The 22,338-nt window shown below is 66.0% G+C and overlaps 2 protein-coding genes across 2 annotated transcripts in view; one reads left to right on the top strand and one right to left on the bottom strand.

The window, feature by feature from the left end:
- Nucleotides 1-6,897, bottom strand: part of LAMA5 (laminin subunit alpha 5) — a 46,128-nt gene extending 39,231 nt beyond the window's left edge. The window contains exons 1-2 of the mRNA XM_039863738.1: nucleotides 6,565-6,897; nucleotides 2,209-2,361 (exon numbers count right to left, since the gene is read on the bottom strand). Coding sequence (XP_039719672.1) covers nucleotides 2,209-2,361; nucleotides 6,565-6,837 — 426 coding nt within the window. The 5' untranslated portion in view covers nucleotides 6,838-6,897. The remainder of the gene's footprint in view (nucleotides 1-2,208; nucleotides 2,362-6,564) is intronic.
- A 261-nt stretch (nucleotides 6,898-7,158) lies between these two features.
- LOC120603908 (uncharacterized) lies at nucleotides 7,159-15,413 on the top strand. The gene is made up of 2 exons (XM_039864757.1): nucleotides 7,159-8,808; nucleotides 14,538-15,413. The coding sequence occupies exons 1-2, from the start codon at nucleotides 8,103-8,105 to the stop codon at nucleotides 14,783-14,785; spliced, it is 954 nt and encodes a 317-aa protein (XP_039720691.1). The 5' UTR covers nucleotides 7,159-8,102; the 3' UTR covers nucleotides 14,786-15,413.
- The last annotated feature ends 6,925 nt before the right edge of the window (nucleotides 15,414-22,338 follow it).

Raw genomic sequence — 22,338 nt, forward strand, 5'->3', positions numbered from 1 at the left:
CCAGCCTAGCCGGGCCCCTCCCCCGGGCCCAGCTCGCATCTGCACCAGGAGTGTGCTGGCCTGGGCACTACTGTCACCAGACCTGGTGAGGCTTGAGGGCACTGGCCCCAGGGTCCCTGCGAGGGTCACGTGGACACGCTCCAGGCCCAGTCCTGCGAAATGCCTCCCAGTGCTCAGGCCCAGCCACCTCTGTCCGCTCCCCAGAGCCTCCACTTCCTACCCTGTGTGGGGCTCTTCTTCCCCAGACCAGGCGCCGAAGGCAGGGCCTGGTCTCTGTCCCCAGCCCTGGCTAGTGGGGACACCCAAAAGGGATCTAGTCGCCGCTCGGTGGCTCAGTGAAGAAAGGGCGATGACCTCCCCAGTTTCCACGGGAACCCCGCTGGACACCTGGTCCACCTGGTCCACCTGCTCTGCCCAGCTCCAAGCGCACGTGGGGCCGCCACGTGCTCCCCTCTCCCGTCCAAGCCGGCGGCCCCCAGGCCCCCAGCAAGGCAGGGGCGTTGGTGGGTGCACATGCAGTCGGGGGCGGGGAGGGACAGGGAGCTGCAGAGGGGAGAGGTATGGGTCCGCAGGGAGGGTGCGGGGAGAGGGGAGAGGGAAGCTTGGCCCGGTGGGTGGGGGTTTGATCTGCCCCCACACTTGGAAAAGAGGAACTTCGTGTCATTGTGTAGCTGGTGTAGCTGGGGAGGCAGGTGTGCACGCCCAGCGGCAGAGGCCCAGGCCCAGGTAGCACGGCTGGGTTCAGACAGGTGGACGGAGGCTCCAGGGGCTCAGACCCAGGAGGGGCAGGGGCCGTGCGAGCCCCAAATCAGCCCACCAGCGTGGCTCGGGAGAGCACTGTGCCCACCTGCTTTGTGGCCACTCAGGGGTTGCCATGGAGACCGGGCCACAGTGCTCCCAGCTATGGCCCTCGCCCCTCCCCCATCCTGGCCAGGCCTGTCCCACCAGCTCAGCAGGAGTCCCCTCTGACTCGCCTACCCGCCCACAGGCGCCCCTGGGGCAGCGCTGGAGAGAGGGGCCCAGGGTCACACAGGGCTTCGAGGTCCCTCCTGGGGACAGAAAAGCATAGAGATGGTGAAAACCCAGTGAGCAGAGGGCACTGGGGGAGCCCCACCCACACCTGGGCCAGGTAACGCCACCACAGGTGACACCCCGAAGACAGGGAGCCCAGACAGGCAGCTCCCCTCCCAGGACCCCTCCCCTCCCCGAGTCCCTTCCCCCCAACCCTGGTTGCTTCTCCCTCCCACATCGCAGCCCATGCAGGGTCTCCCACCATTCCAGGCCACCTGTTAGGACTTGAACCACTCCCTTCGCCGCCCACCGGCCGCTGGGCCAGGCCCGCAGCCCTCCAGGCAGGGCCAGGAGGTTCGCTGACTGGTCTGCCGGGCCTGCCCACTTGCCTGCCTGAGCCTTGGGACTGCGGCGGTGGGAGGCTCAGCCAGGAGCAAAGCTGGTCAGCTCTGGCCTCCAGACCTGCAGTCAGTGCTCCCCCCACCCCTGGGAACAGGGGAGGGTCTGGCAGGATCCATCTGTAACCCGACTGCAGGCAGGTGGGCCTCATCACCTGCCCCACCCATCCCAGGAGACAACAGGATTGCTGACCTATTTCATAGCCCAGGACCCCGAGGCAGGCACCTGGGCAAAGTCACACAGAGAGCAGGATGCAGACTGGACCTGGGTCTGACCTGGCCCAGTGCCCCAGGCAGCAGGGTTCCTCTGTCTCTGGGGACTGCCTGGCCCCGCCCCCTCCTGCCTGCACAGGGCCAGAGGGAGCAGGCACACCTTGCCCTACAGGCACGGCTAACCCGGTGGCCTCTGCGGCACAGGTATCCTGGGAATGTGCAGTCCGGAGGCCCGCTCCACATTCCTGGGCCCCTCCCACACCCCGGCGGGCCTGGCTCCCGGCAGAAGGCTGCCTCAGAGGAAGGCCGGGGCTCTGCATTCCCACTGCCACGGTCACCCTGTTCTCCCGGGACTGCTAGTCAGCCCCACCTCCCGTGTGCTGCAGGGATGTGCAGAGAACACACGAGGGGGTCACCGCCACGCCTCCGTCCGTGCTGGGCCTGCCACCAGCACCCCGTCTGTGCCAGGCCCCCCGCCACAAGGGCTCGCTCAGGGTGGGGCCCAACCCAGGTCCACGCTCCAGGGGAAACTTAGGGCTGGGCGAAAAGGCAGTGGGGGCCATGGGTAGGGTGGGGGACACTCTACCTGACCCAGGTCCAGGGTGACGTTGACCTCGTTGTACTCCAGGCCGCGGGACAGTGGTGGGCTCTGCCACCAGCGCTCCGTGCCGTCGATGGCATTGCTCACGGGGTGTGCCCGGTTGCTGTTTGCAGCCGTGCAGATGTCACAGTACTGGCCCTGTGGGGAGGGAGTGAGTGGTCAGAGGGCTGGGATGGGCTGGGTCCCCCGTCTCCCACCCATCATGCCCCTGCCCCCGATCTCTGGACCCTCGTCCACCAGTCACTCCTTTGCTCAGCAAACCTCCAACACGCCTGACTCGGGACTCGGCTTCTGTGGGAGGCGGCCGCACCCATCATGGAGGAAGCGGGCATGGGGAACGGGGCACCTGCTCTAGGTGGGAATGCCAGGACTGGCCTCCCTGAAGAGGCAGCATCTGAGGGGCACACCGTGCACTCCAGGCGGGGTGGGGCGGGGACTGTCCATGCAAAGGCCCTGGGGCAGGAGGAGCCACTGAGCAGAGAGGGAAACCACTGTAGCTGGGGCTTGGGGGACGGGCCAGTCGAGAGACAGGTCTCACCCTCCCCCCAACAGACAGAAGGCAGGGCCACCTGGAAGCCAGGGACAGGAATAAGCGAGCCAGACCCCCTCCACCTCCAACGGCGTCTCCCACGGCAGCCCTGCCAGGCTCTCACCCAGAGCGTCTGGGTTAGGGTCCCCAGAGAGATGAAGCCGAGCCACCTGGCAGCCTGCGAGGCCTGGCCGCAGAGCAGAGGCATGTGGGCAGCCGGCAGGCAAGGCCTGGACCTCCTGGCTCTGCCGCTTCCGAGCCCTGGGACCGGGCCAACTCACGGCGGCCACTGAGCCTCAGTGTCCCCATCCAAAGAGCAGGGGTAACGCTGGCACCTGCTCAGCACCCCAGGATCAACAACGATCCCACTCTCGGCCTGGCAGCTGCTTCGGTCACGGTCCGGACACCTGCCAGGGGCCTGTCCTCTGGGGGCACAGAGGGCTCCTGGCAGCAGTTCCTGGCCCGCTGTCCCACTTGGGGAGGAGCAGGTGCTGGGAGCCCAGGGTGGGGGGGCTTGGGGCAGGGCCCGGCCCTGGCTGCTGGCAGAGTAGAGGCCCAACCCCCACTCCAGAGGAAACCAGACCTGCCTCCCTCCCCACACAGAGGCAGCCCTCGGGGACCTGGCACCGACTGAGGCCTGAGAGGCCTTGTCAGGGAGAGGCAGCCACCCCGCCGCCTGCATCCCAGGTGGGATTGGGGGTGTCCTGCCCCACTCCCAGGCCCACCGGCACAGAGAGCCCCCGGCCCTCGCGTGCACCGCGCGCCCTGCCTCTCCAGACGCGTCTGCCCCCGGCCTCCAATGTGCGCCTGGGCGGGCGAGACCTACAGGTGGCAGAGGGGGCTCCTGGACCCCTGGTGCTGGGTGCTCTGGGTGACCCATCTCAGACCTTGCTCCTGCCTGAGGCCTTTGCACCCGATCTCATCCTTCAGCTCAGATGTCACCTCCTCGGCGGCGTTCCCGCCCAGCTCTAGACCACCTAAGACGTTGGCCTGACACCCCCGGCATCACCCTGCCTCATTATTTACCTCCAGACCTAGGATTGTCCGGCTATCATTAATTCTGTTTACCGCCTCCTCCCCCACCACGGGGGGCAGAGGGTCTGCCTTGTTCTTAACTGCAGTCCTGAACCTGCCACCCGGAGCTGCCACCCCCAGGGGCTACTGCAACGGGGGACACCCAGAGGTGGCATGACCTGGGAGGACCGGGCCGCCAAGCTCAAGTGGTGACCCCTAAACTGGAGCCTGGGACTCCAGCTTCAGGGCCTGTGGGAGCTCTCAGAGGACAAGCAGAGGGGCCAAGGCTGTCACCGAGAGCGCCATGCACACGGGTGCAGGCCGTCAGCGGCCTGGTGGGGTGGGCAGGGCTCCCCAGTGGGGGGCTGTCTGTCCAGAGAAAGCTGCCTGTGCCTCTGGGCCCCGTGGGGGGCTGGGTCAAGGGTCGAGGGAGCCCAGTGAAGTTTCGGCTCAGGCCCACCGGGAGAGGCAGGGAGGTGGCCACGGCGGGGGGCCACTCTGGGACAGGGGCCTCCCTGCTGGCCTTTCTTCCCGGCTTGGGCTCGCAGTGGATGGAGGGCGCCCGCCTCACTCCCCACCCCCGGCGGCTGCAGAGGGTCCTGTAGGGAATAGAACGAGGAAACGGAGCAAACGAAGCAGCCATGAGAACTTCCCCTCCCAGTGAGTCACCAGCTGGCAGCCGAGCCCCCGCTTCCCCTGCGGGCTGAGGCCAGCCCGGAATCCCTCCCATGCCCACCTGAGGCTCAGAGGCCAAGCCCGAGCTGCCCTCTGCGCCCAGGGCCACCTCGCCCAGCAGAGCTCACCCAGGCCCCGGCTGGGACACGCCCCTCCTCCGCCAGCTTCTGTCCCATCTCCTCCAGGGGGTCCCCCGGGAGCTGCCGGCCTGCAGCACTGGGCCCCATGTTCTCTGTGACCCACCCGCACTAACACAAGTCAGGGCTCTCAGAATGAAAAAAGGTTGGCTTCACCCCACCCCCAACACCTCCTCTGCTCAGCCAGGCAAGGCCCTGTCACCAGTCCACTGAGAGGCCAGGACACTGAGCAGACCCACTGTCTCCAGAGGAGAGGGCAGCCCAGGGACTCGTCTGAGGTCACAGGGCTACTCGGCGTGCATCCATCGGGCCACCCATCCGTCTACCACGACCGCAGCTTTGGAGCGGGCAGCTGATGGCCGGGCGCTGCAGGGTCAGAGGGGGCGTCACCGTGGGGTGGTGACCAGGGCTGAGGCCTCTCACTCAGGGCTGCCACCGGCTGGTTGGCAAGCAGTCACGGTGTGACAGATGGCTCCCCGGGCTCCTCGGGCCCAGCCTTGAGGTCCAGACGAGGTGGACCTCACAGGGTGCCCATTTCACAGACGAGGAGCCCGAGGTCAGGGAAGCACGCTAGGCAGTGAAGGAGAGGCAGATCAGGGCTCTGATGCCGAGCCACCGGCTGCCAAGCCACTCCTGTGAGTACCCAAGGGGCGATGAAGGCAGCGAGGAGGGGGCTGGGGTCTGGGTGGCCTGGAGCCTCTGTGGCTGGAACAGCAGCATCTCGGTCGAGCACTGAGGAGGGACCTGGGGCTCGGCCAGGCCTTTGGGGCAGCTTCGGGGACCCCCTCACAAGCCCAGCCCCTCTGACATCAACTGGATGTGCCCAGGGCCTCCGTTCCCACCTGGGCTGGCTGTGGGGCTGCCAGCAGGTGTCTGTGCCTTCCCAGCCCTGCTTCCCCACCTGGAACGGGGGTGCCAGGCCTCTCTGGGCTGTGCTGGACTTACGGGGGAGCTGCCCGGGAGCCCGGGCGGCTCTGCCACACCAGGGCCCTCTCAGCTCGTACCACCCCGGAGGGCCAGGGCGGGTGGAAGGCAGGCAGTGAAGGGCCCCGCTGATGCCTCTCCAACTACCTTCTTCCCGCCCCCAGCCTCCGTCACGGGGAGGTGGGCCCTGGGACCCTCAGATTATTCAGGTTTGGCGGGGGTGAGATGATGGGCCTAGCATGGTGTCACGGAGCTCCTGGAGCAGACCGCACCAGCCCCCAAGGCCAACTGCAGGAGGCCTTGCGGGCCAAGGAGCCTTATGGGACCCCAACCCCCAAGCCCTGAAGGCTTCCACAGCCCTGCTTGGCCATAAGGCTTCCATGCACACAGCCCCCTAACCCAAACCCCACCTACAGACTGGGCTTGGCAGGACATGCCCCATGCCCCAGAGGGTCTTCAGTGGTTGCAGCCAGGGATGCGGCCCCTGACGGCAGCTCCCCGTTCCCATCCCCAGTTAAAACTCCCAGTCTACCCCGCTCCCGCACCGTGAGGGCCCCAGGGAGTCCCCAGACCCCCAGTGGCGACGCTTCCATCAACCCTCTGCTGCTGGCGGTGAGGGACTCCGGCCTGGCCCCTCCCGCCCCATCCCAGTCCCGTCCCGACGCCAGCAGGTTCCAGCCTGTCCCGCGGGAAGGCGGAGCGGTCCGCCCTCTCCCTGCGGGCAGCCGGAGGAGGCCACCAAGCCCCGCCTCACCGGGATCCCGGGACTTGGGGCGGCCAAGGACCGCGCGCCAGCGTCCCCCCGCCCGCGGCCGCGGCTCCGCGTCCCCGGAGGGACGCGCAGTTCTCTGGCGATCCCAGATCCTTTCCCTCCCCCGAAACGTGGAACCGGGGAGTCGGGGCGGAACGCGGGGCTTCGGTCCGGCCCGGGGCGCTCCCAGCCAACTTGGGCAGGAGTTGCGAAGTCCGAGGCCGATCCGCCGCGGCGCGGAGGTCCTCGGGGCCGGCTCTCCCGTCCACCCGCTCTGGCCCACGGCGACCCTGCCCCCGGCCCGCGCTCACCTGGATGGTCTGGTTGGGGTCCCCGCCCGCCACGGGGCCGCCCACCAGCTTGCAGTAGAGGTCCTCGGTGGGGCGCGGGGTGCCGCGCGCCGGGGCCTCCTCGCCGCAGGTGGCCGAGGCGGCAATGCGGGCGCCCTCGGCCAGGTTGAAGTAGGGCGGGTGCAGGCTGAGGTCGCCGCCCGCCGCCGCCCGCGCCGCGTCCAGCAGCGCCAGCCCGGCCAGCAGCAGCAGCAGCGGCGGCGGCGGCGGCGGCGCCGAGCCCGACTTCGCCATCTCGCAGCTCCGGCTGCGCTCTCGGAGCCCCGGGACCGCGCGCGGCTGGAGCCCGGCGGGGTGTGAGCGCGGGGCCGGCCGGCTCGCTCCGCCCGCGGACGTCAGGCCCCGCCCCGGCTCGCCCGGGCGCCCGCGCCCCGCGCCCCGGGGAGGGAGGAGGGGGCGGGGGCGGGGCGGCCGACGGCCTTAACCCTTCGGACCCTGGCCGGCCGGCCTCCCGGAAGGGGCACCTGCTGGCCCCGGGCCAGGCGGTGGGAGCGTAGCTCCGCCCAGGCCCCCCAGGGCGTGGCTCAGGTCGCGGGCGGCACCCCGCGCCCCCGGGCGCCCGCCCGGCTCGTCCTACCCCAGCGGCTCCGCTCTTTGTTCCCCTAACTTCGGGCACCTCTCGGCGCCGAGCGCCCCCGGCGGCCCGGGAGCAGGCACGGCGGCTGCGAGTCGGAAACCCCAGCCCCACGTCCAGCCTGTCCCCACCCGCAGCCCCAGAACTGCACGGCGGCCCGAGCCACGGCTGCTCGGGAGCCTGGACGCCTGACTCCCCCGTGGCTAGACGGGGCTTCCTCCGGAACCCCTCTCCCCAGGCCGATTTTCGTTTTATTCCCCTGGACCCACCCTGCAGGTGTGCGAGAAGGGGCGCCCTGCCAGCTGTGAGCAGCTGTGGGTGTGGGCCCCCGAGGGCCCCCGATCTGCGGAGGGACAGGGGAACTCGACCCGGGCCCCCATGCTCCCCTGGGGTGGCCAGGTCGAGTCAGCACCCCCACCCTGCCTGCTCCAGTTTTGTTTAAAAATACTCAAAAGCTGGGAGATGGATCAAGAGAGGCTGGACCGGGTGCCCACCCATGGGTCCCCCTGCAGCCAAGGTCGGGTGTTCATAGCCCGGCGCGAGCCTGGAAGGCTGAGGGGGACACCCACTGAGCACCGCTTCGTGGGTGGGGGGCCGAGTGTGACCCTGCCCTCGTCCCAGGGTGTGCCTGTGCCCAGCTTCATCTGCCAGGCTGAACCCTTCACTCCCCTGCACGGGGTCGGTGCTGGAGGACGCCGGGGCAGTGGGGCTGGACCTCGAGGCCTGAGCTCGGGGTTGTGTCCCAGCTGTTCCCGCGGTCGGGAGGCTCTTGGCCTAAATCAGCCTCAGGGAAGCCCTAAGGGGCGGGGATGGGGCCACAGCTGCTGGGCTGGCAGCTCCCCCCGCGCTCCCAGCCAGGCCAGCCAGCTGGGTGTCTGTCCCACGTGGGACCCCCCTGGACAGTCCCAAAGGGCAGGGTGAGCGCATGGGGCCAGGGCAGCTGGTCCTGGCGGGGGTCCTGCACCGGCAGCTGCTCCCGGAAGCTAGCACCATGTCCACATCTCCGCGGCTCCCCCAGCCTCCCACAAATGCTGAATCCCACCCCCCCTCGCGGGTTGAGCGGCCCCTCCTCTCTCTTCGCTGCTGGGAAGTGGGCAATGGTACAGGGCCCTCCCCACCCTCCTCCCTAACTCTCAATTCTTTCACCTGGGGGAGGGCGAGAAGGGGCGGTTCCCTCTGCAGCAGAAGCTTGGAGCGGGGGAGGACCCGCCCAGAGCCGGGTGGGGAGGCAGAGGAATCCAGGTCCCCAGACAGGATGGCTCTCAAGCTAATTTATGATCCCTTGTGGGAGACAGCCAGGTCCCAGGTGGGGGCTTCGACCTTCCCCGCCCTGAGGTGCCCTGTGCACAGCACAGCAGCCACTCTGGCCCTCCACAGCGAGCCCCGCGGTCTGCAGGCTGGGGACAGGGAACCCTCTCCCCCTTTAGGTCGGCTTCCCAGCATTCCTGGAGGGAGCCGCAGGCAGCGGTGGGGGTGGGTGCCTTCGGAGCCCCCTAGCGGCCAGGCGTCCGCCGCCCAAGGGCACAGAGCAGGCAGGAGGGAGGGGCAGCTGCCCGAGAATGCGCTGAGTCAGCCAGGCACCCAGCTCCGGGAGGGTCAGTCACTGGACAGCTGCCCCAGAGCCACTGATGGTGAGAGATAGGTGGGTGAGGGCCCACCCTCCGCCCCCGCTGTGTGCCCAGGCCAGGGAGGGGCAGCGTGGGGGATGGAGGTGCTATGCGGTGGCCAGGCTACACACAGGCCTGGGGCGTTGGCCTGGGGAAGGTGGGCTGGGCAGGGGAGGGGAGACCCCTCTGCTCACTTCCACCCCTGCCACCTGCATCACATTTCCAGCAAGTCGTCCCCAGGTGGCCCAGCCACGTGTCCCACTTACAGATAGGGAAGCCAGAGGTCCAGAGTCAGTGGAGCACACGCCTAGCACCGGGAGGCAGCTGCTGTCATTCATTTTCTCCCCCTCATTCACTGGGCACCAGTCCCTACTGTAGTGCCCCCCACCCCCAGATCTGGCATCTGCCCTGAATTCCCAGTCCTAGGGGATGGGTGCTCCAAGGAGTCCTGTGCCTCTCTCCCTGCCCCCGCTACAGCAGCCCAGGAGTCCCCGCCTGCCCCTCTGCGGGGCAGGTGTGAGGACCCGCAAGCCAGGCCACGGGCCCACCTGGCTCAGCCAGAGGCTTCCAGAAAGCAGCTGCCCGGCCGCCCACGGGCTGCACGCCTGTGATGCGCCTCTGTGCTCACAGTCCAAAGCAGGGGACGGTGCCGGACCTGCAGTGCCCAGATCCCAGCTCTCCCACTGGGCCCTGCACCCTGGGGAGAAGCCACAGCAGTGAAGCAGGGCCCCTGGTGTGGAGTGGCCTGCGGCTTGGACGGCTCTGGGGGTGACGCCCTGGGGCCCCTGCTCCGGGGCGGGGAAGCTGGTGCTGTGGTTTGGGGCAACAGGGGCCGGTCCCTTTCTGATGCCCTCCCAGGGAGCCATGCCTACCCAGGGCACAGGGCAGAGAAGCTGATGCTGGTGGCCCTGACCCGTGGTGGAGCCCAGTCCTGTGGCGGGGGCGGGGACTCACTCCAGCCTGGCGCCCTGAGCGCTCACAGCTGGGAGCGGACCTCATTAGGAGCTTGCAGTCCCAGCCGGCAGGGACGGCCCTGGCTTCTGTCAGCTGCGGCTGGCACAGTCCGCTGCAGGAGCCAGCCCAGCGCCTGGGAGCTGGGGGCCTGGAGGGAAGGGGGCCTGGGCCAGATGGCCAGCAGGAGGCCCAGAGCAGCCGCTGGACCCCCTCCCCAGGCCGGGAGCACCCCTCCCCGTCTCGGCTGCCACTGGTCTCCCACCCCGGGGCTACTGTCCTCAGAAAGGTGGGGCCGGGCACCCCATGGTCATTCCTCTGGGAGGAGTAGTGCTCCCCCCGGCCCCAGCTGAGTCACCTCTGAGCTTTCCTCAGCCTCCGGGCACGTGGTTCTGGGAAAGCTCAGAGGCTCAGGCTCTGGGGTGACCCCCTCCAAGAGCAGACAGCTTTGACGGTCCAGCCCGGCCCTTCCTCTGGGAGCCCTGGGCATGCTCCCCAGAGCGCCCGCTGCGCCCGACCCTCGGGCATCCCGGGGTGGGGGTTGCACAGCAGAGGGGCACAGGCAGGCTTAGGTGAGCCCAGGAGCCGGAAGGCCTGGGTTGGCCACCGCCATCCCCACCCCTAGGTCCTGGGCTCTCCGGAGAGGTTCCCCGAAGCTCCCTTCACCCACTTGGCTCACCTTCTCAGTGGCACCCTGGACGGGCCCAGCCCTGTAGAGTGCACGCGTACCTGTGATGCTCAGAAGCATGGGCTTTGCGGCCCCCCATGGAGTGATCAGTGTGACATCAGTGTGCAGAGAGCCCCGGGCCTGGAGCTCAGAGGCCGGGGCCAGTTCGGATGCCCCCCTCCCATGGCCTCAGTGTCTCCCGCTGAGCGTAGGGGAGACCCCTCCCCTGGCTGGCTTTGGGACCCTGGCTTTGTGAAATGGGCCATGAGCTGGAAGGAACCAGAACGGTCGCCATTGTCAGAGGCTGGAACCCCTGTGACGACAACAGCTCCAGGGGTCGAGTGCCTGCTAGGACTGCGCTGGCTACGGGTCTCCCCACAGGCGAGCAGGGCTCCCGCTTATCTTAGGATAAAAGCCAGACCTCCAACTGCAGCCCGCCAGGCCCGGGCGCTGCTGTGCCCGGCTGTGCCCCAGGCCGGTTGGTCCACGCCCGCAGTCCTGCGGGCTCGCCCCGTTCTCGCTCGCCAGGTGGCCTCGTCGCCTCCACCGGGAACACACACAGCCCCTGCCCCTGTGACGTAAGAAACGTCCAAACCTGCAGAGAACTTTTATGAGTTTGAGCCAAACGGACCACGTGTGCTGGGAACGATGCCGCAGATGCTGGGAGGAGGGCTGTTTTGCAACTTCTTTTTGCATCTGGAATTGGAAGGGACGTCAGGACTGTCACATGGAGGGGGACATCAGGACTGTCACATGGAGGGAGAAGCAGAAGGGATGGGGTTGCTGGACCCTTAGGATTGTGGCTCAGCTGGAGAAGGAGGGTCTTGGTGGTCTCACTTTAGGAGGGGGGCGTGGGGGGGCCTTTCGGAGGGGTGCTAGCCTCGGTTTCGGAGGGGTGCTAGCCTCGGTGCACAGAAACAGCGGACAGGCTTGCCGAAGGCGAGAGAAGCCTTTACCTGAAGAAGTGGCAGGCCCGGGCCTGGCCACCCACCACGACCTGCCCGGGCGGGGATTTGGATCCGACCCCTGTGAGGTCACTTTGCCAACAACCCCGTTTTCTCCCCACTGTGCCCCAGGCCGGTTGGTCCACGCCCGCAGTCCTGCCGGCTCGCCCTCTCTCGCTTTTTTCTGACCTCTGCCCTCCCTGCCTGGGGTCTGGGCCCCCCAGCACCTCCCCAGAGAGCCCAGCAGGTGTTCACCTGGTCTGAGATCCTGCACTTGATGAAATTAAGTCCGAGCTGTGCCCGCCCATCCACCAGCCCTGTCTCCGGGCCTGGCCAAGAGCAGGGCCCAGAGAAAGGCCACTGGTGCAGGGGTGACCTCGGATACGGCAGCATAAATCCGGGGCCCTGTGACTGTGGGAGGAGTTTGGAGGGTGCCTCGGCTCCTGGGAAGCTCCCAGTGGCCCCTTTCCTGTCCCGGGTCTGGGGTCTGTGACCTAGAAGGAGGGGTTCGCCTGGAGAAGCAGCCTCTGTTGGGCTGCGCGGGTGGACGATGTGAGGGGAGCCCGCTGTCTGTGATGGGCCCAGGGGGGTCTGCATTCTCAGACAAGATCACCCTGCACCAGAGGCTCCTCCCTGGACCCGGCCCTTGGTCTGAGGGACAGGCCTCAGCAACAAATCACAAGCCCCAGCCTCAGGGGAGGGGCCGGGCCTCTAGGGGCCTCGGGGACAAGGGGAGGGGTCCTGGGACCTCCTGGGAGTCCCACCTCCGGAGCCCTCTCTGGGAGAGCTAAGGAAGCGCTGCTCCCATAACGAGGCTGCCCCCAGGGCCCAGGCCCCTCACACCTCCCTCAGCGGCCTATCAGGGCACTTCCCAGCATTGCTGGGGTGCGAAGTTGGGGTCCCAAATCTGTGGGGAGCACACGGGGTGACCCGGAAGAAGGCAGCAGCTGAGTCGACATGTCGGTGTGTGTCCACAGCAGTTCCCACACCCCATCCTCCGTACCCCAGACTCTGCAGCCAGGGGCAGGGGCTCCCCAGCACAGAGGGAGAGACCTTGGGCTCCAGCCGTGGGCCTGGACCAGTGTGCCCTGCCCTCCTCCCTCACAGGACCCAGACTCAGCAGGCCCCTTCCCCCACCCCGTCCTTGGGGGCCTGGCCGAGCTCTGGTTCCCATGGGGGGGCAGGGCGAGGGCGCTGAGCTCCCCCAGGAGGTGCCCACAGATGACCTTATATGGCCAGGAGCCCTGCAGCCAGGAGGAATCCGATCCCCCAGCAAGGGCAGGGGCAGGGCTGTGGGCCAGCAACGCAGGAGGGCCTCTCGGCCCCAAACCCTGCCAGGGAGCCAGGTCCGCCCAGGCCCCTCTCCCATTTTGGGACATCGTGTTGGGGCCCGCGACGACGGGCTCCACCTGCAGCTCCCTGGAACCCTGCGGCAGCGGGAGGAGCAGGCTCCTGAGTCCCCCGGGCTGCCATTGGTGGTCAGCCGCCCCTCCTGCACCATGCAGACTACACCAGTGCCCAGCGGGTGTGGTCCTCCGGCTTGACCAGCCAGGCCACTGTCCCCGAGCAGGTGGCCTCCCGTCCTGAGTGGGCCTGGCCTGGCTCCTCCCTCAGAGCAGCACTAGGGTCCTGGGCAGGCCTAGGGGTGTGACCCGGGCCCAGGCTCTCGTTGGGACTCAAAGCCCACTGTCCCCTCTGCCCACTCTGCCCCCGGCCCCTGCTTCACCCGCTAAGCCCTCCATCTTCCCCCATCCCTCCCACCGCCCTCCCCTCTGACTCTCCCTGGTTTCGTCTCTTTCTCCTCTGCCTCCTACCTGTCTCTAGGGTGTCGCTTTCTCTGTCCCTGCCCCCCCCGCTGCCCCACATCAGCCAAGCTCAGCCCTGGGGCCCCCCGCCCTGCCTCTGAGCACCTGTGTCTCCTGGGCATTTGCAGAAGGCATTTGTGACGGGACCGCTTCCCGCCTGCCAGGCCTGCCCGCTCCCCGCCCCCCAGCCCCCGGGAAAGCCCTGGCTGAGGCGTCCCAGCAGCCTTTGCAGGCCCGGCGGGGAGTGGGCCGGTGGGTGAGGGCAGGAGCCCCGGGCCGCTGTGCGGGCAGACCCCCGGCCCTTGGACGTGGCGAGTAGAGGTGCTGTCCACCTCGTCCAGGAGGTGAGGAAGAGCCGTCTGCGCCCCCCGCAGGCCACCTGCTGACACACTGGGCTCTGCCCCGGGAGGCCCTGGGCCGAGGGCGGAGGGAGACAAGTGGCAGCAGCGCCCACCGTGCCCTTGGGCGTGGCTGTCCCCGGCCAGCATGGGTGGCGGGGACCCCTGTCATGCCAGGCGAGCGGACCGAGGCGGGACCCACAGTGACTGTACCAAGGGGCTGGCCCCGACTGCCCTTTGCACCCCCAAACCACGGCTACCGCTTGCTCGGCGTGTTTCTGAGGCCGACGTGGGCTCCTGGCCCTGCTGTGTGCCCGGTGCCTGCACTGTGCAGGTGGCTCCGGGGCGACAGCAGGAACCACGGTTCCTGTTTCCCAGAGGGGGATACCGAGGTCAGGGAGGTGCTGGGTCCCAGGAAGAGGCCACACTGTTGACGGCTGTCTGTCTGAGACGTGCCCCGAAGGGGACAAGGACGAAGGGCGAGGGCTGGCCTCAGGGGCTTGGCGTGGGGACAGGCGGCCTCTGGCAGCACCTGCCCAGCCGGCCAACCCACTGTGGGTCAGACGCCCCGTCCTCCAGGCCAGCAGGAGCCCGGGACATCTCCCCAAGGACTGAGCAGGAAGGGCCCGCGGGGAGCCCTGGCCTGGACACTGCCCAAAGGCTGAAATCCGCCCGGCCCGTGGCCCTGGCTGTGACAACGGGGGTCCCTTCTCTGCCAGTCCCCACCTGAGAGGCTACATGACGTTTTGGAGGCAAGTGGCCCCATGGCCTCTGCTGGAACCTTCCCTCGGCTCTGCCCAGCCCTTCAGGATGCTGGCGCCTGCTCACAGCCCGACCTCGAGCCATCCCACCGCTGTGCCCTGGCGCCCCAGCACTGTGGACTCAGGGCACAAGCACGCGCCCCACAGGAATGCTGCCGGCCCCCCCGGCCCCCCCGCCCCCACCGGCCCTGCAGGTCCCAGCCGGGGCCCCCGCCCGTGTTCTTTTAACTGTGCTGAAATTTGTTTCATTTACTTTTATTATTTTATTGTTTGTTTTGCATCTTAAGCTCTGTGCTGGACCATTGTGGCCAGATGTCGGGACACCGGTGCTTATCACCTTCACATTGGCCTGGAGGACCCGAGGGGGCAGGCCCTGGGCTCCCCACCTGACCAGTGCAGGCAAGGACGGGGACTCGGGGGCCCCCCTGCCGCCACGGGGGGTGCAGACGGTGCAGCTGCTGGGGCGCATCCTCGAAGGCTGAACACAACATCGCCGTGTGACCTGCACATCCCTCCTGGGGATGCTCAAAACTGACGCGGAGGTGTGTTCACACACACCCTGCACACGAACGCTCATCGCGCCAGAAGGCGGGGACGGCCCAAACGTCCATCAGTGGGCGAGCCAGCCATGGAAAGGCACGGGGTTGGGTGCCTGCTGCAAGACGCTCCAGCCTTGGGGGGCTGCCCAGGGACCCGGCCCAGGACAGGATGGGGGACCCGAGTGAGCGGGGCTTCGGTGGGAGCGGATGCCTGTCAGGCCTGCAGGCAGAACAGGCGAAGCTTTCTCAGGGCGCCCCTGGACCACCCACACAGTGGCTGACCTCACCGGCAGGTCACATGCTTCCTGTGGGCACGAGGGAGGCAGGCCTGTGTTTAAGGCCATGGTGAACCCAAGACACCCAACCTTAAACGGGGGACTGCCCCAGCCTGGAGCCTGAGACACCACGGGGTCCTCTCTGCAGAGAGGGCTGAGTCCCGGCCCCTCCCGTCCCGTCTCCAGCGAGTGCCTGCCAGCCGCTGGTCACTGTGCTGGTCAGCCCGCAGGCTTAAACCCCCGAGGCCTGACGGTGAAATCCACCTGCCCCCAGGAGGCCTGACTGGGGGTCCCCTAGGGTCACTGGCACTTTGAGTATAAGTAACACTCCAACTCACTTCCATCTAGAGTCGCCCCAATTTCATGAAAAGAGGCTCGAAAATGCTAGGAAGGTAGGGGAAAGGCAGGGGGTCCCCAACCAGCTGGGCGGGGCTGGCCTGGGAGAAGGGAGGTGGGCCAGGTGATGAGGTCCCCCTCCAGGATCCCCCAGGTCCCCCGCTTGGCTGAAGGGGGGGTGGTGGGTGGGCTCAGCTCGAGTTTCCACATTTGTGAAACCTTGGTCGAGATCTGGGGAGATGCCGCCTGGGGGACCTACACACGACAGACTTGGAGGCCCCACGGGGCTGGGGGGCTGGGCTCTGAGAGCTGAGAGCCCTGGCCCCTCCTGGGCTTGGTGACCTGGGGGCTGAGGTGCCACCTCCCTGGCCCCTGAGCCACGGCTGATGTGACTTCCTGTGGCACCTCTGCCACCCCACCTGGGCCTCTGGCCACATGCCGCCCTGTGGGCCATCGGGGAGCTGGCGTCCCTGGTGCCCTCACGGCTGGGCCAGGCCAGCTTCTCGCGCATGTTCCCTCATGCAATGCTCAGAAAGTCCGGCTCGCAGAGGGCGACTGAGGGTCAGAGAGGCCGTGGCCGCCCCTGCCGGCCCCTGCACTGTGACGCCCAGGCCCTGTGCCACACTGTCCCCCACCCTGCCCTGGTCAGGAGCCTCCGCCGATGATCGCACCGGCTGCTAAGTCCTGGCCTTATCTCTCTCCCCAGCCCCGAAGGCTTGCTTGCGGCTGGACATGTGCCCACATGCTCTCTAGTATAGGCTGACGCCAAGTGTCCCCAACAGGTCCCGAGGCCCCGGTCCCAGGAAGCCGAGGTTAGCCGGGTCCTGCAGGAGGCTGAGGCGGACAGCCTCCGGGCCTCCCCTATCTCCATCAGGAATGCACCGGGGCCCCCATCCCTGCCCACCCAGGGGGAGGAATGTGGCAGAGGCTGCCGGGAGGGGAGGGGAGGGGAGCGGGAGGCGGGTGGTGGGGACGCCTCCGCCTCCCAGCATTCCCCGGGCCTCCCCACACCCATCCCCCGTGCCTGGCGCTCTGGGTCCTCCCGCCTTGGGCTGCAGGGACGCTGGGGTGACCGGTGTGAAGGGATGGCTCTTCAGCTGTTGCTGCATGACCCCATGGCCCCTAGAGGCCTTCGTCAGGGCCACTGCCCTTCAAAGCCTGGGCCCAGGTACGCCAGTGTTCTGGGCCGGGACCCCCTGCAGGGCCGTCTGGCACTGTGGGTGCGGAGCAGCGTCCCTGGCCAGTGGCACCGTCCGCTCCCTCAGCTGTGGCAGCCCAGCTCTGCCCTGTGTCCTGGGGAACTGTCCTAAACTCTTCTGAGACGAGAGGCTTATGGTTCTGTTCCCTAGGTCGTGAGCTCCCCGGGGACAGGGACTGTCCGTCCTAAACACTGCAGGGCCGGCGCCCACCCTGGGGCCCACGACGGTCTCCGGCCTCATATGGCCGCCTGCCCACAGCCACTGGCACAAGGTCTCGGCAGGTGGAGAGGCCCTGCTGGACGCCCGGGGCCTCAGAGCCCCCGTGTGACGGGTGGGAGGGAGAAGAGCCTGGGGCCAGACAGGCCCGGCCAGGCCCACCCACCGGGTGGGAGTCTGGGTCCCGGCCCTTTACGCCCTGGCTGGCGGGCCGGGCAAGCCTTTGCTTCTGGGCAAGTTTCGGCAGCTGCCGACGCACGCAGCTGGCCGGGCGCTGGGTTGGGGCCCGGGGAGCAGGCCCTGCCACTGCCCAGCGGCCCGAGGTCCGGGGCCACCCTCCCCTCTGGTCCATCCCAGGCCCCCATCTGGGTGTCACCGGGGCACGGAGGGGGGATGAGGGGCCCCGTTACTGCTGCTCTTGAGTGTGCGAGTCCACAGTCCCACCGGTGACCCCCCTCACGGGCTCGGCGAGCGGGGTGCGGGGATGTGGGGGAGCGAGGCCCCCCACTCCAGCACGAAGGGCCCCTCGGTGGAGCTCCGTCTCACCTGTCCACGCTATGCCCCAGCGCTCGCTGTGACAAGGGGGAGCAACTTCCTCTCCCTCGGCCTCGGGGTCCTGCCCTGTGAAATGGGCACAGTAGCCACCTGCTCACGGGGTCACCGCAGGGCCTCAGTGGGGCCTGTGCCGGTGCCAGGCTGTGGTCAGGCAGCGACTTGCCGGCCCAGTTACAGGGGGAACCAGTAGGCGGAGCCTCCGTGGTCCCCTGCACACTGCCACGTGGCGGTTCCTGTGCAGGTCTGCGACGGGCAGGCTCCATCCTCCGCCAGGCCAGTGACTGTGCAATGCTGCCCATTCCCTGAAGAGTGACAAGGGCCAGTGCCTGAGGGGCACGCAAGGTCGCCCCCCAGGCGGACGGGCCGCAGACGGACAGCTGGACCCGTTTCTGTGGCGCAGAACAGCGGTGGACGCGTGGGCGCAGGGGTCCTCCCCGCCCCATCTACCTGTCCCCAGGTGCGCACGCGGAGCAGCCTTTCACAGCTCGTCACCCCTGCCAAGGCCCCTAGCCGCCCACTTCCTGTTGAACCTTCCACCTCCTGATGGGGAAAATGAGGACCAGAGAGCCCGGCCAGGGGTCCAGGCTCCTTCTGTGCAGCGGCAGAGGTCAGCCGGGAGCTGGGATCGGGCCGAGTCTGCGTCTGGGGCCTGCGGCCAGCTTAGGCCAGTTACGCCTGGTGGGGTGCGTCCTGCAGCCAGCTCTTCAGCCTCCTCCCTCTGACCTGAAGCTCCACCCAGCTTGGCTGGACCGTCCTGGCCTCTGGCCAGCAAGGCGAGCCCCGGTGTGGCTGTGGGACAGGCCAGCTGGACGCACTGTGTGCCTGGGACGGAAGTGCCTCCTTTCCTGTCCCTTGGCTCTGTCCTCTGTAGCCAGCCCCCCAGGAGGGGTGGGGCAGAAGATGGGGTGTCTCGGGTGTTTCCCACCTCGAGTGTCTCTCCTGGGGTGGCCGGACCTCCAGGTGGACTCAGCGCCCAGCTCCAGCACCTTGACCTGTAACCGTGGAAGGGTGGTGGGAGCCTCCTGGGAGCTGGGTGGGAAAGGGGACTGGCCCCGCCCCCAGACCCTGCCCCAGCGCCGGCGTGGTCAGCAGGGAGCCCTGCCCGCGCGGTGGACACGGATGGGGAACTCCGGGGCTGGGCCCTGCAGGGGTCGCGGTCCTTATCGCGTGCAGGTCCCATCACGATGAAAACGTCGAATGCAGTGAAATGAACAAGGTAGTAAAACAAACGGCAGCATCAAGCAACACATCTGACACGAAGCGAACGGAGCTCAGGCCCCACGCCCTGGTCAGTCAGGCCTGGCCCACGGTCAAGGCTGCACGCCCGCCGTGACCCCTTGAGCCCCACTACACTGGGGAGGACCAGTGGCTGCCTGCGTCACTCAGACCGGAGCCGCCCCCTGAACAGCGGCTGGGAGGCGGTGGCCCCAGGACCTGCTTGGTGTGGTTCACTGAATCCGCACGCTCACACTGCCCAGGATCCCCTCTGGGGCAGGGACCCTGTCAGGAGCTCAGTCTTCTCTCAGCAGAATCAAGTGCAGGTGGGACAATCCGCATGGGTGGGAGCTTATCCCTTGGCCCTGACCCGCTGCTCACCCCGGTCAGGAAGGAAGTGTCCTGGTTTGAGGCTGTTCCCTTCCACACAATGCGTCTCAGGTCGGCCTGGCCCTGCCGGGCCCAGAAATAGCTGATCTGAGAGGAGGCGGGAGCCTCCCCTGGAGGGCTGCAGCGCCAGGTGGGACAGCCTCCTACCTGTCGGTGAGGTGAGCTCACAGGTGGTACTGGGAAGGGGCAGGGCCGCTGCACAGACACCAACCACATGCACTGGCCACTGTCGTCTGTCTGGACAGCCTGAATTGGGACCGGTACAAGACTGGGGTGGTTACAGAGCAGCTTCTGAAGTCACCAGTCCAGGATTCGAATCTATCCACGTGAACTGGGGACACGACATACCAATGATGGCGATGGTGATGGCGATGGTAACCACGATAGTGACGGTGACAGTGGTGATGGTGATGATTGGGACAATGGTGATGATGGTGATGATAGTGATGGTGATGATGATGATGATAGGGACGGTGGTGATGATGATGATGATGATGGTGACGATGGTGATGATGATGGGGACGGTGGTGATGATGACGATGACGATGATGGGGACGGTGGCCATGGCGAGTGCTGCCATGCTGAGGGCCTACTGAGTGCCACAGCCTTTCTGAGCACTGCATGTGCGTGAATGCAGGTGACCCCAGGCCTGCGGGATGACTCCATCATCATTGCCCCTGACTGACAGCTGGGAGGAGGAGACAGCCATCTTGTTTAAGGTCACACAGCCAGGAGGAAGAGGGACAGCATGCGCTCTGCCTGTGATGCTGACATATTGGCAGTCGAGGTTGTGTAGAGCAGGCCCCCCTGCCCCCCGCCCCCGGCCGCGGACCAGTACCAGTCCCTGGCCTGTTAGGAACCGGGCCGTGCACATCAGGAGGTGAGCGGCGGGTAAACGAGCGAAGCTTCATCTGCATCTGCCGCCGCTCCCCAGCGCCAGCATCGCCGCCTCAGCTCCACTTCAGACCATCAGGCGTTAGATGCTCATAGGAGCCCCGGTCCCTGGTGCCACAAAAGCTGGGGACCGCTGTAGAGCACTTTGAGGGCAGGAAGAGGTGCATGTTCCGGAGTGGCCAGGGGGTGCTCCGGAACCCTGACTGGAACCAGCCGCTGATCTGAGTCCCTGACGGTCGCCCTGGGACTTGCCCACTCTGACGTGTCAAGTGCCAGGTCCTCCCCGCTCCCTTCATCCCACCTGGCCTCTGGCTCTTCCCCAACCCGGAGACCCCTCAGCGGCAATTTACCCCCTGGGCGAGGCCAGGGGCCTGGAGCCCAGGGAGGGGACTCAGCCAAGTGGGCAGGGAGCAGACCCGCAGTCTCTGGCTTTGGGCCCCTCCCAGGGCTGTGTGCAGGGCCAGGTGCGGCTCTCGGACGCCCTGCAGTGGCTGCTGGGGACAGTGCAGGTGGGATATGGGGGCATTCCTCCCAGCTGCCAACATCTGGCAGCTTGCGGCCCCTCCCCCACAGGTGCCAGGAGGCCCTGCTGCTGAGGCCCTCTCTGCTCCCTCCAGGGACCACCCGCTCCTCCCTGTAGGGTCTGGGACTCTGGATGGCAGGGTTTCTTAACAAGGGCTCACCCAGATTTCACAGGCCCAGGGTTGAGGACCAGTTTCCCTTTGAAGACCTTGGCCTCGGGACCAGCCCAGGGAGAGGAGACTGTGGTGCCTATGCCTGTGCGCTCATGTGCCTGCGTGTCTTACGGTCTTAAACATTTGCTCTGATTGTGGTAGAATGTGTGACAGGAAACTTCTCGTCCGTTAAGTGTACATCTCGCTGGCATCACACTAATGACATACTACTGTTTGTGCTGCCCATCTTCAGAACTTTTTCAAACGCTACGCCCATTGAACACCACCCCCTCCTCTCCCTCAGACACTGGCACCCACAATTCCCTCCCTGATTTTGATGCTAAGTAGCTCATGTAAGTGGAATCATGCAGTATTTGTCTTCTCGTGGCTTGTTTCACTTAGCATTATGTCCTCAGGGTTCATCCATATGCCTGTGTCACAATTTTATTCCCCATCCAGGTTGCATGATGCTGTTTTACGCGCTTGCATCCTGTGCTCTCGTTCATCCGTCGATGGCCGCTTGCGTTGCTTCCACCGTCTGCTGCTGCGAATACGCAGCTGCGAACGCGGGTGTGCGAGTCCCGCCAAGACCCTGCTTTCAGTTTTTTAGGAAGGTATCTGAAGACGAATCGCTGCATCAAACGATGATTCTAGCTTTAACTTTTTGAGCAGCCGCCATGCTGTTTTCCATGGCAGCTGCACCATTTTACGTTCCCACCAACAGTGCACAAGGGCTCCCGTTCCTCCACGTCCTCGCCAGGGCTGTTTTTTTAATTTTTAAATGGATTCCATCCTAACGGGTGTGAGCCGTATCTTCACTGCAGTTTTGAGTTGCATTTCTCTGATTAGTGACGTTGACCATCTTTAAATGTACTTACTGGTCATTTGTTTATCTTCTTTGGAGAGACGTCTATTGGAGTTTTTTGCTTACTTTTGCATCACTTTTTTTTACTGTTTAGCTTTAGTTCTCTATTTTTCTAGATATTAATTCCTCATCAGATGTACTTATGATCTGCAAATGCTTTCTCCCTTTCTGTAGGTTGCCTTTTTACCGTCAATAGTTTTTTGATGCACAGATTTAAATATTTTCATCAACTCTTTTTCGTTGCCGTTGCCCGTGCCTTTGGTGATAGCTCTAAGAAACCACTGCCAAATCCAAGTTGTGAAGCTTTTGTCCTGTGTTTTCTTCTAAGGGTTTTATAGTTTTGGGTCTTTCATTCAGGCCCCTGATCCATTCTGAGTTAGTTTTTGTATGTGACGTGAGGCAAAGGTCAACTTCATGTGGCTACTTAGTTCTCCCAGCATTGTTTGTGGAAAGGACGGTCTTTTCCCCCTTGGTCTTGATACCTTGTCAAAAATCCTTTGACCATCCATATGAGGGTTTATTTCTGGGGGCTCTACTCTGCTGAATACTCAAGGAAGACCCTCTGCAGACCTGCCTTTGCCACTCGCTCCTTTCTGGTGCTCTGGTACCGGGCAGCCTGTCTCTTGCCCTCCAGCTACGGAGAAACCCTTGGCGCCAGGCCCAGCACCCAAACGCAGATGCGGGAAGGTCGGCCGTGCCAATCCCCAACCACAAACGGAAATCGTTTTGTCCACGTCACGTCTGTGCACGTGTTGGGAGCATATAGCACACACCCCAGGCTACTGAACGGGATGGCCTTTCCGAAAGGCCTGGCCTCAATGACCTCACGCCCGGAACCCAGTGGAGGCGACTGCAGAGACCCTGCCCACACGAACGCTGGCTTCAAGGGGGTCTGCAGCCTCAGCTCCCACCAGGCCCAGATGGTAAATC

Source organism: Pteropus medius, unplaced genomic scaffold, assembly GCF_902729225.1.
Source record: "Pteropus medius unplaced genomic scaffold, Ma_sr-lr_union100, whole genome shotgun sequence".
In the NCBI taxonomy this organism is placed as follows: Eukaryota; Metazoa; Chordata; class Mammalia; order Chiroptera; family Pteropodidae; genus Pteropus; species Pteropus medius.

Excerpts from the sequence above, each read along its gene's own strand:
- LOC120603908 (XM_039864757.1), top strand. The coding sequence starts at position 8,103 with ATGGGGCCAGGGCAGCTGGTCCTGGCGGGGGTCCTGCACCGGCAGCTG. Across the intron at positions 8,809-14,537 it reads CTGCCCCAGAGCCACTGATG|CTCTGTGCTGGACCATTGTG; the intron begins GTGAGAGATAGG and ends TTGCATCTTAAG.